The sequence below is a fragment of the Stegostoma tigrinum genome, unplaced genomic scaffold (assembly GCF_030684315.1).
Source record: "Stegostoma tigrinum isolate sSteTig4 unplaced genomic scaffold, sSteTig4.hap1 scaffold_57, whole genome shotgun sequence".
Lineage (NCBI taxonomy): Eukaryota > Metazoa > Chordata > Chondrichthyes > Orectolobiformes > Stegostomatidae > Stegostoma > Stegostoma tigrinum.
In genome coordinates, this window is record NW_026728505.1 from 1,117,617 (window position 1) to 1,136,104 (window position 18,488).

The window sequence follows — 18,488 nt, forward strand, 5'->3', positions numbered from 1 at the left end:
TCACACACAACCCTTAACTGTTTTACCTGCACACTCCTACAATACCAGTTACGTACTCGCTATCCTCACTTAAGTATTGTTGCAGAAAGAACAAGTCTAGAAAATTCTCGTTTGGACGAAGGGTGTAAGATGAGCAAGCAAACTGCAGGGATTTGATACCCAAAATTATTTCATATTCCTGAAAGAACACAAATAAATAATGAGCTGTTAAAGCAAGTTTAAACTGCTATAATTGCTCCTGCTAAATCCGAGTCCATGGTATTTTGAACAGCATCGATAACTTTATTCAAAGTGCATAGTACATCATGTCACAAAAATATTTCTGCTTTGGAAATAAATGACACGAACGTGATTTTTGAAGGAGATATTTCTGTACAAATTATCCAGGATGGTTTCAGGACACTAACTCCCAAAACAGTGCTTCAAAGATGGATTATTTTTAAAAATGATTCATTTAAGAACCATAAGCTGATTTAGGGTGAAGACAAGAAATGTTATGAAAGATCATTCATCCATGCAAAAGGAAGTCTGCCAAGTACAAAATAAGTGGCTGATCTATAGTAACTGATACCAAGACAGACGGTGAAAATGTTGAGTTAATTTTTCAAGGTTGCACCACCATGAAATTGAATGGACCATGAGCAGCTCGAAGTTACTGGACTATTTTCTTTCAACCACAGTGGCTTCTTGGTTGAATCTTGTCACAATTTGACATGTAAAAAGGGGCAGACCTTTCTAAGTCAAACTCTGACAACATGTTACTGCCAAGTTGTAAAGTGCCAGCCAGTTTTCAACAGGTCAGTGAAAAGAAACACTTCACTACATCCACATCAGCCACGACAAATGGCGGGCCATTTGACAGATTACATTCCGAGCTGGTGAATTGGAGTCACACAGCGTTGGATGCCTATTTTACCACCCAGCTGATTTTACATCACATCGCCCAGTTTGGCAAATTCAGCATCAGCTGCTTCTGATCGGAACCTATTCTATTCATAGGGACCTCAAGTTACAGCTCTGTAAGCAAGAATTCATTGTTTGCCATAAGGTCAAATTCCTCTCAAATTCATATTCTCAGGTTGCCTGCTGAATGTTGCAGTACAAGATGAAAATACAATCTGAGTGGGTTATCTCTGGGTGCTCTGGTTTCCTCCCAAGGTCCAAAGATGTGCATGTTAGGTGGATTGCCCATGCTAAATTGCCCGTAGTGCCCAGGGATATTTAGCTTCAGTGAGTTAGACATGGGGAATGGGTCTGGGTGGGACCCTCTTCAGAGTGGCCCTATGAACTTGTTGGGCCGCATGGCCTGTTTCCACACTATAGGGATTTGATGATACCCTCAACAGTAGCCATGACAACAGGGATGTTTGAGAATTTGGTATTACCAAATTCAGAAATATGGAGTAAAACATACTGCCCAGTCAGTGAGAATCCAAACAGGTGCACTCCCTCAATTTCTGACATCCCATGATGAAATGATGCCTCTCATATAAAGGAAAATACTAATATGGAGAGATTGTTTACCCAGTGTCTTCAATAATGAAATAGCTTCCATGACACTGAGATTATTTGAACAACATCTTCATTCACATAACGCCTAGCATATCCTGTACATGGCTGTGACTGTTCAAAGGTAAATTGCAGCACATTAGCAGCGCAAAAGCAGTCTATTTGACTGAACTGCTCCATGCTGATCTATACACCTCTCCCACCTTGCTTCAAACTCTAAATATGCCGTTGTGTCCTTTCTGACATCTAACTTTCTCTCAAATACATCTGTGCTCATCCTCTCAACGAGTCCTGGTAGCAGCAGCTTCTGCATTCTGGCTGCTCTGAGCAACAAAGCATCTCCTTAATTCTTTATTGGATTTATTAGTGACCATATACATTTAGGATGCTGTTGGGGACTCCCCCTACACCCCCATCAAGCAAATAAAGCAGCACAAGATTGAAAAGCATGCTTTTCCCCTTTCATACAATTCCAAACATTTTGTACAGTGCAATTTTCAGTACTAACTTTTTGTCTCTTGTCAAAGTTGATCAAGCCATTCTGTAAGAGATAGACAAGGACAAAGAAAATTAATTCAAATGTACAAAGGTCAAACAGTACTACAAGATCATGAAATTTAAAAGATCAGAAGTGAAATACAAGCTCTGTAAACTTGGTTCCGTTTTAGTATATCGTCAAAGGCCAATCACAAATGATCTATCATACCACCAGGTCATATCTTGGACACTACATAGAGTCCTTTGCTCCAGTCAAGTAGATCAGTACCAAGCTGAAGACATTCTCAGCTGTTCAACTGCTCAATAGGCAGTGACATCCAGGTAACCAATTTACCTGTACAGAATAAAAATGATGTGCAATTTATCCAACCTTTTGAAAAACTAAACCCATATTCAATTAACTGCAAAGTGATTTGCATGTTCCTTTGTTTACAAATTGTTTGATTCACAGCACAAAGCATCAAATTATTCTGATTGGGATTATTAATCAAGCTCATTCATTTTTTTATTGCTTTGATTCTCATCTACAAGCAGCTTGCAATGAAACCATAATAATAGCGCTCATCAGCAAATAAGGAATCCAAATCTTGTAAGAGAGACTTACTGAATGGTAATTCGGGAAAGCCGAATCCAGCGCTGAAAATTCTGTTAAGAAAGTTCCCAGGTACGGCACAATTCCCTGAACAATATCCTGGAAAAAGAGAGGTGAATTTGTTTAATCCATTGTGAACTCATTGTCCTATTTCTCAAAATTACTACTCCATGTCTTATTTATTCCCTTGATCATACAACTAAATCTATTTAGAATCAAAATTTAGGACTCAAAATTTTAGACAGTTATACAGTGGAATGCAAAGTTAGATCTATAAAGGCCAGGCAAGTTCAACGTTTGATCCCTGATCTGTGAACTGGAAACCAAACTCAATATTTGTGTAACCTCATCATTTGGAGATTGGAAATGTTCTACGTAGTGTGCAATTTCGCTTGAAGATAAAAACAATTTACCTCACCAGATCTCCAAAACTTTGTCTCAACAAGTTTAAATGTCATTTTTTTTCTAAACTCAAGAATATAATTCTTCTCAATGTCTTTTCATAGGACACCTCTCTTACCCAAAGAAATAATTTAATGGTCTCAGACGGTGGGTTGGTTAAGAACCTAACAGCCTAGGAGATCTATCGGAATTGGCAAATTGGAACCAATATTGGGTTTGTGGCAGGAAGTAAATGCGATTTTTGAGGGGCTTTTCGGCAACTTGATGCTTTCATCCAGCAGCATACCACAGGACACAGTAATAGTTCTTACTGTGCGTACATTAATGTTGAAGGCACGAAAGCTCCAAGTATGAACAGCCGGTTCACAGATGACACAAGAATTGGACGGTTGTAAACAGCAAAAAGCCTTAGTCTCTCGGGTTACACATATGGGCTGGTTAGAAGGCTTGAACAGAGGCAAATAGAATTCAATCCAGAAAAGTGTGAGGTGAAGCATTTTGGGAGTCTAATAAGTCAGGACAATATATGTTCAATGAGATAATAAGGTGTGGAGCTGGATGAACACAGCAGGCCAGGCAGCATCAGAGGAGCAGGAAAGTTGATGTTTTGGGTCTGGATGACAGAGGATCAGAAGGACCTTGGTGTGTGCATAAACATATTCTTGAAGGCAGGAGGACCTGTGGATAAGTTGATAAAATATTGGATACTTGCCTGAATATAAGAGCAAAGAAGTAATGATGGAACTGTAAATAACATTAGTTGAGCCACAGCTGGAACAATGTGTGCCGAGAAACGAAGGCATTTTGCTACTTACTACCGCTCCAATTCTTGTGTCATCTGTGAACCTGCTGTTCATACTTGGAGCTTTTGTGTCTTGAACATTAATGTACTCACAGCAAGAACTATTGCGGTGCCCTGCACCATTGCCAAAGCACATTTGTGTAAGATGCTGCAAGATTAGCAAACCATGCACTGTCATTCACTGCATAATCTGGGAGAAAGCTTTATGGAAGTTATACAACTGTCCAATCATGAACTCACATTTTCCCCTGTATACTTACAGAATTTTGCACCACAAAAACAATCATCACGCAGAGCACACATTTTTGATTATAAAAGCAAACCTACTTTTAGATTCAATCTAGATCAGAAAAATATGTTGAAATTCTGCACAGTGCACCAATCACAACACACAATAAACAAAGTGTGACAGCAGGGCAGTAGAAATTCTGGGGCAAACATCTGGAAAGCAATGTAAAAAGATCGTTCACTGCAACTGGAACATTGAGCAGTTTGAAACATGGAGTGTCTGTCAAACTGACAACATGCTAGCATGATTACTGCATTTCTCCCTCTTCAAATACCAGCTTAAAAATGCTTCAATTCCATCTAAGAATGATTTAGAGAATAAGAAAACTTTGACTATTTTCTGAGCTGGACAACTAGTTTGGTAAAGTGGCACCAAAATATTTATATCTGACCAATTATTTTGTTCTTTTATCAAATTCAGGAGCAAAATGAGTGGACAAAGAGCATGATAAAAGGAGTGAGGAGGAATGGCTAGAAACTTGTCAGTTTTCGTCCAAGCTAGTTGAAACTAGATAGTTGATGTCTGAAATACTGAACAAACAAAGAGATATGAATATCTCTCCATTCCGACGCAGCAAATAGTCCTTACTGCGGAGAACAATAAAAGGAAAACATGGTAATTGAGTAAAAACACTTATGAGAACCAGTTAAATCTCTTAATGTTTTTATTAATTACAAGGCCCTTGAAGTGTACAAAGCAAAAGAAAAAGAAATTGGCACATATCGCACTTTAGACATTGCTTCAGTTCAAATTTCCAAGATAATGAACACTGAGAAAGATAATCTATGAAGGCTGCATCACTGCAGTATAACCACATTTGATGTTGATTAAAATGTTAACTGCAATATCATCAGCAATTACAAGAATCATGGCAAAACAATCTTGGAAGACTTGAGCCAAGCCAGACCACCTGGACTGCAATACATATATTCCTGTTGCAGTATTGATTGACAGAATCTGTACGCATTCAGTCACCAACTGAGTTCATTGCAGATATTTTACTATAAACTGTTGATCATGCCCTGAATATAGTCACACTGGGCCAAGTGCAACACCTTACCTCCATTAGCAGCTCTCTACTTGCCATAAAGTTATCTTCTTCATTGTTTGAAAGGTCTTCAAATGTTATCTTACTGCTCCTAGTCAAGAGAATGAGACAAATTACTCTTGACAGAATAGAGTCAAGATAACAAACAGCTGATACGGAATCTGACAAATAAGCAAGTAATACAGACAGTGAATGGCAGTGAAGCATTTTTACAGTAAGTATAGTTATTTTAGCCAAATTGTTCAGAAATGTTTTGGCAATCTCTGGGGCAGGTAGAACTTGAACCCTGATTGTTGAAACCCAGGGATGGGGATACTGCCATTGTGCCGCAAAAGCTCTTGAGTGCAGTCGTTTTGGTGAATCTCATTGTAGCAAGAGAGATTTCATTCCCAAGCTGCCTACAAAAAACAACCATGATCAAATGGTCTGAGGCACACGAACATAAACTACAGGTGTGCACTTCAAAGTGTTATAGAGTGCTTTCTTGGGAGATTAAAATAATTGTTGTCTTTGTATTTTAGCATCCCACACAAACCTCTGGCTTATATCACCCCATCACAGCATATCCACAGGAAACTGTGTTACGTTCCATCCAACAGCAGATCAGTTTTGGAACACGATAGTTAAATATTTCAAGTTGCCAAACAGTTTTCTTTTTCCACTTAAACAAATTAACTCTTCGCTCCTTCGTGAAAGAATGAAAGATTCTGCCAATTAGCCAATTGTTAGGATTGCACTGTAGTGCCTCTGGTAATCCTGTTAATGCACCGAGTGTGTGAAGATCACTTGTGCAAGTAAACCTGGAGGTCAAACCTGCAATTTCCTACCTCATACTTATCAAATAAAAATTACATGGCTCTTTCTGAACAATGACTTACTTTGACACGGCTGCCCAAGTCTTCTTCAAATTGAACACACTATTCGATTGCAATGCAGTGGTAATTGCATGCACTGACGAGAAATTCTGCAAAGTCCTACATTCCTGTCAGAGAAAAAAAGCCGTGAGTTCTGTGGAAAAAGCAGTGACTCCCCATTACCCAACACCTCAGACTTTTTAAAAAGGTTCTATCAGAAAAATGTTAGCTGAGAAAATAACAGCATTAACAAACAAACTTTTTGAGGGAAAGAATTCCATGATTCTTGGCAACTCAAACCTTGATATTTGTTTTGTATCCCTCTGAGACAACCTCTTCAGTTCCCTTGCTGCCAGCCTGTGACTGGTTAGATATGATTACTGACACCAAAGGAGAGCTCAAAAAGAGTAGGATTGAGACATGGACATCTGAGTGGTAGAAGTGGCGAAGGTAGGGGGGTGGAGGCGGGGTAATCATCTTTGGTATATCCATCACATTTAGCTCATAAATGAATTTTAGGTTGTATTATCTGACAGAATAGGAGGGCAGGACCAGTCACGTGAGATACTCATTCGAGGGAAAACAAACAAATCAGGAAATTGGGTCTACTTTTATGAGTCACTACGTTATTGATACTGAGTTAACTAATCTTACATAGATTAGCAGCTGAATGTCCTTCATCTGTTTCCACCACCCCCCCAACCTGTTGGAGGCAGGGAGAAAACTGGATCAAATCAAACCTCCCAAATGTGTACTTTGGGTTGTGGTGGAGACGAGGAGGAAGCCTGCGAGTGTTTGTTATCAGGTCTCAAAGCCACTTCTGCTTGGGGAGGAAGGCCAGGGAGGGGCAGGGTGATCACACCATTTGGGATTTCTTTGGAGGTGCGTCAATTGGCATAATCATAAGTGCCTTATCTGATTAAGGCCAGCAGGTAGGTTCTCAAGCCCAGAGTCTTCCGGCTTCAGGGAAATAAAGCTGCTGCAGTAAAATGGAAGTAATGGAGGGCACTTCAACATGGAAGCCACTCCTTGTCAACTATTGTAAAAACTCAAAATCAGAACTAGAAAAGTCAGCCAAGTGATCAAGTGATTCCTCTTCAGAATAGCCTTTGATAGTGCCAGTGGATATGTCAGGAACTCTTTCATCCATGTCTACGACTGGGTGTCAGCCTACATTCGGTTGAACTGCTCCATATTGTAAAACTGGAGACAGACTTTCAAATCCCCATCAAGGTCCCATTAATGCCTCAAGACTCTTAACGAGTCAAAACTGATGCAGGCAGTGTTGCCAAGACCCAAACCAGACTTCTCTAAATTAGCTGGCAACAGAATTATTGTGAACTTTCATTCCAAACCTTACTAATGAATGAATATTTTGTTGTCACGTGTATACGGGAAAATACATTGAAAGTACAGTTTTGTTGCAAAATCCAGTGCAATTTAGGATTACAAAATCAGTAAGAATCAATTACTTCCTTTACTTAATTAGTTAATTACTCGGTTCCTATCCTGATCCTTTCCAAATGTACGAGTGGGAATGCCACATGTTGGCGACAAGTACAAACCTGGTATCAGATCTGACAGCCCTTCCTCACTCTTTTACCGATTGCTGACTAACATGCTGAGACAAATTCCTTTGGCAAACACATAAGAAACAGACAACCAGGCAAGTTACTGAAGTGCCGTCATGTAGGCATACAGAATGCAGAACATTGGGAATAAAATGTACACTGTTTCGTAGACTGATTACAGCTTGGAAGGGAGGCAAATAACACTATGTAATGCCCAATAACTAACTTCATTTTTGAAGGGCCAGTAAAAATCTGAAATCAGTTTGCCTTTTTTATCCACATAAATATTTTTGATGAGAAAAAAATACATTAATACTTCAATGCAACTGTAAACTGAGGCAAGAACTATTAGCAGCCAGCACTACAGAAATTATGAATGCTAGGATTTTCCATGAAGCATTCAACTCTTATTCAGAAAAGTATTCTGCTTGCCAGTTCAAGAGGCTTTCAAACCTTGGACATATCAACACATAGTGTTAATGGCTTGCTCTCTTCCACCATGGTTGTTTCATGCACTGTGGACTTTAACATGTCACAAAGGCTAAAAACCAATAAAGAATAGTGTACCTGGGCAACATCAATCCATTTCTCAATGATTTTAGCCCTCTGCCGTGGTTTCAGCTGTTGAGGTCTTAATATGGTGCTGGTGACACATTTTGTAACATTATTGAACTGTGTAATGGTGGCCTGGACGGTTGATACCAGATGCTGTTTTTCTTCCTTCCCTCGTTGAGACCAGATGGACCCTAAACATTGGCTGGGCACAAGTTTCCGAAAAAGATCCTGATCAAAAATAAAAAGGAAACAAAGGGTAAAGGTATCAGTCGTGCCATGTTTTTAGCAATGAACGACAAACAAGATTTGTCCGTCCATGGGTACATTCGTCCTGCTAGTTTGCAATTGTACATTAAAACTGCGTGCTATATTGTCAACGACTGGCTACATAATACTCACATTGATGCACAAGCGCACATTGGCTATTCAGACAGATCAAAACCCTCGAATTTTCAGTCATCTGCTTCCTATTTGTAGGTTAGATTTAAAATCACTGGTTATCTCCACCCAACTCCGACTGGGCTCCACGCACACCATCATGCATGGCTCTGCTGGCAATAGTCACTGCTACAGATGCTCAGCCCTGGTGGCCCACAGGCTAGACAGGCTGGGCATCAGTATAGCGGCCCTGCATCATGTCTACTTCTCGCACCAAGGCAGGTTGACAGAACACAATGGCAGCCCGGCCCTCTGTTGGTTCAACAGATCTCAATGTCAACACTTCCCCACTGTTGGTTTCATGCTGAACACGAATATTGCCAAACGTCCAAGCTTGTCAACTGGCCATTCAGATTGCATAATGTCCTTCTGTCTCCCTCTTCAAGATGAGCAACTCCCATCAACAATTATGCCCCAACAGTGAAAGTTAACACAACCGGCAAATAGTTCCTTCAGATCCCCGTAAACTCATTCAGAATGGAGAAATTTGTCAGTCTCGTCACTTTCAAAGCCAGAGTTGGCTGTGACAGGCTGCAGTAGAAAGGAGTGCTCAGAAACCATCGAGTGGGAAACTGTTGCATGTTTATGCAAGCATGGTGGGCTCTCACTTTTAACAGTCTGATCACGTCACAATGATGTCATCGATCATTTCTGGCAAGGAATAGCTTAGGGTAACCCTGCTGCCTCGACAGCAAACTACATAATAAAACTCCTGCTGTTTAATGCTTCAGCCCCCTGGACCTGTGCGGTAAAGGAAAAAAAAAAAGAACTGGCAATGAGGATCAAAAAAAACCGCTTTGAGATTCATCAGGTCAAACCACTGATTTGAAAAAAGACTCTCAGCCCTCACTGCAGATCTCTATGATTCAACAAAAGAAAAGCAGCTACATTCCTCGACAGACACCCAACGAGGTTGCTGCCCACCAAAAATGGCTGCTGTCATCATTATGTCACATGATTAGACTCTAAATGCCAGTCGGTATATACATACACATATGCAACAGAAACTGCAGTGAAAACAGACAGTTACCTTTGGAACTCTGTGCAGAAAAGCAGCTGCCCCTCAACAAACTGAGATAACAAAGTGTGGAGTTGGAGGAACACAGCAGGCCAAGCAGCATCTTAGGAGCAACTGTGCTCACCCAGCTCTGCACTTTGTTATCTCGGGTTCTTCAGCATCTGCAGTTCCCATTATCTCTTATCCCATAACCAAAACCAACTTTTGACAAAGTGGTCACTTCCAGATGAGATCGCTGCACCCCTGTTCTGAACACTAACATATGCTTGGGATTTTTGAGACCTAGAGGACTACTTACATTCTAGAGTCACACCCAATGCTGACATACAGACCACTGAACTTCCACTTCAAGCCTAAGCCTATGACCAGACTTTGACATAACTCAAATTTTGATTCAGCAACTACGAGTCTCATTTTTTAGAGGTAGACATCAAGCCACCTTGCAGACGAGACTGGAATACCCTGTGGCTGATTCCACTCCAGAAGATTCTGGGAAAACAACAAAATTGCCATCCTGGATACTTCAAACAAAATCAGTGGACTCTTGAAGAAACAGTGACTGTTATGATGAAACAATTAAACTTTTACCCTGAAATACTATTCATTTTGTAAAGGTTCAACACTAAGTTACAAAGGATTTTCAGTGCTCTCTCAGGTCACTTATTTCACATGACGTTCATTCAAAACAAATGACAAGTGCTGAAGTATTAGTTGGCAGGTATTTCAAGCGAGATACTGAAGTTACACGTCAAACAACACATTTTAACATCTTGGAAGACTGCATTTTGAAGGGAATTCAGTTATAACGACTGGTGGAGCAGTAATAGCATTAAACAACACAGAGAGATTCAGATGCCTACTGCTGACTGAAATATCTTATTCAGAATGACTGGGCCCCAGATTCCTGTTTACTCACAGCATCCATAAAAGTCAGCTGCTCTGCAATGAAGCGTGATGGGTAGGACAGGAGCTTTTCGTCAACTTGTTCGATGGTTTGGTCGTGTTCTTCTCCAATATAGAATCTAACTCTTCTACGGTAGCCTTCTGTGCAAGTGAAGATAGACATTTATTTTGTGCCCAAAGTTCACATTGCTCTAAAATATCTCACAAACTTGTGAATAGAAGTCATGCATTGGTTTACAATAGTTATCTAATATTCATACTTCTAAATCTAGATTTGGTGAAATTAATATGATATTGCACTGAAATCCTCTTGTTGGGAGCATCTCAATTGCAAAAGAAATTGTATTTAATGACAGATTCCCATCCCAATTTCTAGCTTTAGGAAATCTTCCGAATCACAATCTATTGTTTCACAATAACTTGCAAACTTATTACATCAGATTATAAAATAAAATGTCATTGACGGCAACAGTTCAAAAGGAAATTGTCCAGAAAGTCGTATTACATGCTGCTGGGTCTTAGCGGACCATATTAGAGTATCAAATCTATGCAGAATTTGGTCTTGTACATCACGTAGTACAGGGGTAATCATTCAGCAATAATTTTAATTAACTTCGTTTACCCAAAAATTTGGAAGTAATTTTGAAGCTTGTCAAAGGAAACCAAAATGAACTAAATCCTGAGACAGAGGGGCAAGCCGCACACAAACTTGTAGGGAGGCACCCTGAATTAAAACCACATTTTTGCAACATAATTATAAATCTTACTGAACATCTCTTTCTCCGCTGTTTCCTCCACCAAAAACCGACTCAGGAGTTTCTGGGCCCGATGTTCAGCATCTGACCCCGGCACTGTCTGGTTCAAGTAGCAAAGTACCTTCCGGAGACAAGAGTAAGTTGGAACTTGACGAAAGTCTTCGGCAGACTCCTCCAGCCAGATTTCAAGAATTTCAGGTATAGCACTGGAAATAAAGTCAGAGTTTATATCTGTTTATCAGGGAAGCAAAACGTGTGGGAAAAAAGCTTCTAATTCTACAAATGTAAATGCAATAGATTAAAGTTGGAATATGGGGTCATCGTGCTCACACAGGAGATGAGCTGCCATCTTGAGCTGCTGCAGTGCACATGGCAATGGTGATCCTGCTGTGCCATCAGAGGGGGGCTGTGTGGCACTTTGACCCAATGATGAAGAAATGACTGTCCAAGTTCGAATTACGCTGGCCATGGATGGAAACTGCAAGTTGGCCATGTTTCCAAGTTTTCTTCCAGGTAGATTGCACAAGTAAGCTTAAGGCTCACGTATAAAGTGATTTCACATGGGTCTGAGGTTACTTATTACACCAGCAGGACCTCTTGGTGTTTAGAGTTTGCTAGTAAAGAGAAAGTGAGCTTTGACAAAAAATCTTCTTTATAAAAGTCAAATGGGACAAATCAGATGAACAAAGAAAAACACAAGGATAATGATGATTTGTTTGGCTTTGTTCTGGGAGTTGCATTGCCAGCAGTTGGATACCTCGGTAACATGGATAAATTGGGTCCAGCTGAGGATGAATAATGAAATACTCCAACATAGTCAGCTTTCAATTCACTTATTTTAACTGCCTGCCTGGCTAATACTGAGAGGCCACGTAGCATTATTTCACAGGTAAATCAATGGTTACTTTTTTGCAACAAGACGTCAGCGGCACAGAGAAGTCATCACACCACTGAAATCGAACCCTTTGCACAGAAAAACTCCCCAGGGCACTTCACAGCAGATTAACCATTCAAAAACTGACAAAGGAGGAGATATTCAAACAGGTGTCCAAACATTTGGTCATAGTGACTCTTCATGAGTTTCTTAAAGGCGAGAGATGGTGATGTCTAGAGGAAGAAACTATACATCTGCAGGAAGAAGCACTAACGGTGGTGGGCTGATGAAAAAAATAAGAAGTACACAGCACACTGGACGTGGCAGAACAGAAATGTACCAGGCAAAGTTTGGGACTTAAAATAATTCCAGACAAAAGCAAAATAAGAACGTGAAAGGATGTGAACACAAGAATTGAAAGTTTTTTTCGAAAAAAAATCTAAAGTTCAGACATTGGTCAACCGAGAGACAACGTGGGCCAGCATGGACTGAGTTGCAGCTATGGTCTATGATGCAATAGGCAGAAGAAACCTTTGATGTTCCAAAGACTCCAAAAAGTAAACATTTGTTTGATTGGCATCCCCAATTTACATGGAATATTTTACACTGAAAGTGCTGTTCTAGTTTTTAATTTGGAATTTCCTTATCTGCAGCCCTACACTGAAACAGATGATCACTTATTTGAGTCCGTTCATAATAGATCATTACAGCACAGAAATTATATGATGTGAAACATTACACACAGACATTGGGGCTTCACTCAGACTTTAACAGCTCCATTCCTGTTAAACAGTGGTTGGTGTAGGAAGTGCTAGGCAGCCATAGTGCCATATGCAGCAATAGCCTCTTGTTGTTTGAGAAAGATATACGACTTAGAAATAGTTTACACTGGAGGGACTATTTTGACTTCATCTGCTTTCAGGTCAGTTGGCATAGGTCGTACTCTTTTGCAATGATTCAAAAACACAGCTGGCCCACACTGCTAAGATGCTGAATGATATTAACTAGTGAACATGGCAAATTATGAAATGAAGTGACTCATTTTTGGAAATGTCAAGAGATTGTTTTTCAGTGAGGTCAGAAGAATTATGAAAAGCTTGATAAAAGGTGAAGTTTTTAATCAGCTTTTTAAAAAATGGAAAAAAGCATACTGTGCATTTCAGATTTTAGAGTCTAAACAGCTGAAGCCATGGCTGGTAACAACAGGACAAACATAATCTGGGATAGGCAAAAAAGTGAAACTGGACAGGAAAAAAGAGAAACGCCTGAAGTGGACACAAGGAAATTGCAGAGATGGAGGGACAAGGCTGTGGAAATGTTATTTGTTATGTTACCTCTCGGAAACAGTGACTAACTGAAACACACTGGAAATGTGACTTAAGGAAGTTGCCTGGGCTCATTTGGTCCTGAATCTTTCAGAAATGCTTCGATCACATTACAAACACTCGAACAGTAACCCTCCAAAAATATATAGAAAGAAAAATCAATTCAAAAGATCACAAAACCAAAAAATTCCATATCCTACTGAAAGCCTTCGTGGCTGGGAAATAGGTTGCTGAGCTAAAGAGCCTCTACCCTGCTGACAATATGGTAGAACTTAATTAGTACTGTGCAGAGTCCAAAATTTGACCCAAAACACTTTTCTGTCGTCCCACTAGAATTAAAGTCTCTGTTTCCAATAGATTCATTAACAAGTTACTACATCCCTACCGAGTAATCTGAAACCTCTAATCAGCTGCAGTGTACAACATCATTTCATTTAATTACTCATTATCATCCTTCCACCATCTAAAAGGATCATTTCCGAAAGCGAGCACAACATAAACTTAGATTGCAATGGCACTGGAGAGAAGTGTATTCTTAAAGTATTAGAGTCTTCCAGAATTGAAATAATTATGTACAGGTGCACTTTTGTCTTTCTTTTCAATTCTGGCCACTTGCGCATCTGAGATTAATTGTTTCATCGATGACAACTTCACTGGATATGTTCCTGCCACTTCTGCCCTCACTCAAGATGTTCCTTTAAAACCATGTTTTGACCATGCTTTTACTCAACCCCCAAATATCTGTGTTTTCTGCAATGTCAAACTGACAGGTTGTAAGCTACTGTTCTGTAGAAAACAAAAATGATATTTTTCTACATTACTCAACCCAAAAAACTTGAATTCAAAAGGAGATTAACATACCAAATAACATGCCAAACCAGCACATTACTTTCATGAGGATTACACTGTCCTCAATCGGGGATCAGGATAATTTAGGTTCCTTCATACACTTCATCCCTATATGTCTCTTGAGACATTAGTACAGGAATATTGTGAAATTAATCAGGACCAATTTGGTATCCACAATTAGCTGTGTTCATCCAGACATGAATAGCTAGGTGTTGGAGAAAAATGTCCAGATAACCACCATGCCCTGTGGCTTAGATTTCTAAAACTTTGTTTCATTTACCCAAAAAGCCAACTGGGTGGGTTAGAGTGAATAGCAATGCACAAGGCATCCCAACTGTGTTCTGAGTTAGTAGGTACTGCTGATGCTGGAGTCTGAGATAACAAGGTGTGGAACTGGATGAACACAGCAGGCTAGCAGGCTAGGGCCTCAGGAAAGCTGGCATTTCAGGTCTGGACCATTCTTCAGAAAATTTCTGGTGGAGGGCCCAGACCCGAAACATCAGTTTTCCTGCTCCTCTGATGCTGCCTGGCCAACTGTGTCCTATTTGTTTGATTAACAAGAGGGATTTTTCCTTTGCTGCATTTTTCATAAATTGTTTGAGCTTTCTTTCAAACTTCAGTGCAGCCCAGTTGTGAACGCTTGCTATTGCATCTGAAGTAAAAATATTCCCTGAAAATCCTCACTCCCTCAAATTGACCATTTTTCTCAAAGCAATACTGCAAAAATTTGCCTTTGTATTTGCTCACAAGTAATTTATCTGTGCTGGGCCCTTCAGGCATTGGCTTTCTTGATTATAAAAATGACAAACAATATCAACTCAAGAAAACAAAATAAATGAATAAGCAAACCATGTACAAAAGAAAATAAATCACTGTATATATAAAGATAAGAATTTCAAACTTTAAAGTCCCCAAGTCCAGTCCAGCACTCAAATCTATTGGATAAGTGTTCTTTTGTCTTAATCAAAAAGCACAGAATTTAATCGAACGGCCAGACAAACCAGAATAATCCTATCTTTAATCCCATGCTGCCAAAGTGTCATGCAGGGCAGCATGGTGGCTCAGTGGTTAGCACTGCCACCTCACAGCTCCAGGGTCCCGGGTTTGATTCCAGCTTTGGGTGACTGTCTGTGAGGAGTTTGCACATTCTCCCCATGTCTGAGTGAGTTTCCTCCAAGTGATCCAGTTTCCTCCCACAGTCCAAAGATATGCAGGCTGGGTGGATCAGCCGTGTGCTAAATTGCCCTTCGTGTTCGGGGAATGGGTCTGAGTGGGATGCTTCAAGGGGCAGTGTGGACCTGTTGGGCCGAAGGGCCTGTTTACACACTGTAGGTAATCTAATCTTATTCAGAGCAGTAAAACAACCTCAGCAATCTGGTATAGCTCAAAAATAACTAGAATTCCAGCTAGAGATGCATTTGTGCGATGCTTTCTACAGTCAAATATCTTTGAAAGCACTTCGTTGACAAACTTCAAACATGAAAAATGATTTCACGAGATTATTTGGATTTCATAGATTCAGGAAGTATTAATTCAAGATCGATTATATGCAAAACGTACAACAGCAGCACGGAGTGGGAGGGCTACCAAAGTCAGGACACCACAAACAAACCACGTGCCAAGTACCTGACTGCTCTAGACAGCGGTATCATTTGGTTTCAACTATTCACAGGAAGTTTGCAGGATAACTTCTAATAAAGTGGTGTGAAGAGGAAAACCATTCCTGCAATAATGCATCATTATCACAAACTAGACTAATGACAATCTGAGATAAACAACCCCAAAAGCGTGATCATGTAGGACAAACAATTCCAAAAGACAAAGAATTTTGGATGATTTACACTGAAAAATATAAACAAGCCAATCTCTAGGAATAATGCAATCATTGGACATGCAAGGCAAGCAGCTTCTTTAATGCAAAAACAGAGTTAACATTTTGGGTCCAGCGACCCTCCCTCAGAACTGGAAGGGTCACCCGGACCTGAAACATTAACTCCGTTCTTACCTTCACAGATGTTGCCAGAAATGCTGAGCTTTTCCAACAACTTTGTTTTTGTCCCTGAGTTGCAGTGTCCGTGATTCTTTCAGTTATTATTTAGCTTCTTGAATGTGATTGTTATGGGTTGGAGTGCCGTTTGCCATCCTGTTCTGGGTGCCTCATATCTTCATGACAAAGGCTCTACATTATTTTACAGGTCTTTCTGGCTCTCCAGCAATTCTTCTCACATTCTTAAATTTCACATTGAAAATACAATTTCACTACATGTCAAATCAAACTTACATTTTCATTAGTGTTTCCTTTTCTGCAGGACTGAAATTATATTCTTCTAGAAAGCTTGATCTGTTGAAGTCTATGCTTCTGCAATTGATCATAAACCACAAAAGAAAAAGCAAATTAAAATGGTGTTTAGGTCTACAGTTGGTTGCCAGACGTAAAATAAAAAAATGAAGTCTCAAAATTCAGCATCCCAAACTGTGATCAGCTAACTTTATGAAACAAGGTCACACTCTAATTGTAAAACTGCATAAAATAGTGAATACGTTCTTTAAATTTCCTCAGGAAGTTTACCAGAAATGCCCTTGAGGGCCAAAGCAGCTCACCAGCAGTGGTGGCGGCTGGTGGTAACAGGGGAAAGGAGCAGGTGCAAGGAGTGAAGCCACTTCTTCAATAGCTTACATTTGCTACTAGTCCAGAAATTTCAGTCTGAGATAAACTCAACACCTTCACACGCAACTGCTGCTTGTGCTTTGTATTGCTTGTTCCTCAGAATTAGGGAGAGAATAGGCAAAGAACTCAGAAGCTGTTTCTTCATCAATGTGCCATGATCTGGAATGATATCCGTGTTTTTGTTTCTGTGGTATGTGTTACAGAGTCATACAGCATGGAAACATCTCTGCCTTCATGAAGAGATTTCTGATTATCCAACCTATGGCCACCAGCTCTCCAGCCATTCCCTTTATACACTACTGTATTGCAAATGAAGCATAACATGGTCACATTTTGGATCAAACTCACTTCTTGACTGTCGCTCCCTTTTCTGGTGAACTTAAATTCTGAATTTCATCAGAATTCAGACAGTGTTCAGACTCAATGCTTTCACAGCTGCAAATGAACATGAAGAACAATTTAAAACACCTCAAGCAAACCCTTTCATCTTCAGTTAAATCCAGTAAAATACCCATGAAAATTGAAGATTCAGAATTACAAGCCTCCATCAGATGGTTTTATAAAACAGGTTACACACCAGATGGTGAAGATTTCTGAGTCAGCATAAAATGTGAGCCCATATGCTCCCCAAGTATTCTTGCTTGAGACTGGGATTACAGTTCCTGTGATGCTGTCCCACCAATAAGATGAATCTAGTTGCTGGATTTATCCACACACTTTTGAACATAAACATAGTACATGTTGTAATCCTCCAGTCCTCTGATACCACCCCTGTATTCAAACAGCATTAGGTTGTTGTGCAAAGTGCCACTGCAGCCTCAAGCTATTTTTTTCTTTCTCAGTATCCTCAGTTGTCTACAATTCACTTCCTTCTGAGTTACCAACACCAGGGACAACCAGCCGTTCTAATCAAAGCAGAAATTGCTGTAAAAGCTCAGTGGCTCAAATTACTCAAAAATGTTAACTCTGCTTTCTCGCCACAGATGCTGCCAGACCTGTTTAGCTTTTCCAGCAATTTCCATTTTCGTTTCAGTTTTCCAGCATCTGCAGTTGTTTTATTTTCACATTTCTAAAATGCTGTCCAACCTCAGCTCATCCTTGTCTCAACTATTTACTTTTCATCGTGAATTGGACATCAACTTCTTCTGAATAGTATCTCAGCCAGGCCCTTACCTCTGTGAAGATTAAACAGTGATTTATGACCATTAGCCCCACTTTTGCGACCCTTTCACTGCTCACAATGGAGGACGACATTCGGATTCCCTGTTAACATGAGCTGCCAGCATCATTTAGTTCAACACTTCCCTTCTGAACTACTTATAATTAACTCGGTACACATTGGGGTCATCAATAATCCTCATCATTTGTACCATTTGCCACTCTCTCCTGCTTGTGGGAACATTCTGACACTGTCACTAAACAACCTCCTTCTGTAAGACAGACTGCTGTTTCATTGCAGTTTTGCCTGAACTTGTGTTCAACCTTACTTGCTGCAAACGCCTTCTTGCTCCTTTTGAAGTTGGACCTCCTCCAAATCA

At 40.0% G+C, this 18,488-nt stretch overlaps 1 protein-coding gene across 1 annotated transcript in view; it reads right to left on the reverse strand.

Annotated features, from left to right (window-relative positions):
* The window catches only part of LOC132208895 (ral guanine nucleotide dissociation stimulator-like 1), a 33,317-nt gene extending 15,078 nt beyond the window's left edge, over window positions 1–18,239 (reverse strand). The window contains exons 1-11 of the mRNA XM_059644202.1: window positions 18,190–18,239; window positions 17,299–17,385; window positions 16,564–16,641; window positions 11,247–11,440; window positions 10,493–10,620; window positions 8,133–8,348; window positions 6,019–6,122; window positions 5,153–5,231; window positions 2,612–2,698; window positions 2,018–2,050; window positions 27–178 (exon numbers count right to left, since the gene is read on the reverse strand). Coding sequence (XP_059500185.1) covers window positions 27–178; window positions 2,018–2,050; window positions 2,612–2,698; window positions 5,153–5,231; window positions 6,019–6,122; window positions 8,133–8,348; window positions 10,493–10,620; window positions 11,247–11,440; window positions 16,564–16,641; window positions 17,299–17,385; window positions 18,190–18,239 — 1,208 coding nt within the window. The remainder of the gene's footprint in view (window positions 1–26; window positions 179–2,017; window positions 2,051–2,611; window positions 2,699–5,152; window positions 5,232–6,018; window positions 6,123–8,132; window positions 8,349–10,492; window positions 10,621–11,246; window positions 11,441–16,563; window positions 16,642–17,298; window positions 17,386–18,189) is intronic.
* Between the last annotated feature and the right edge of the window lie 249 nt (window positions 18,240–18,488).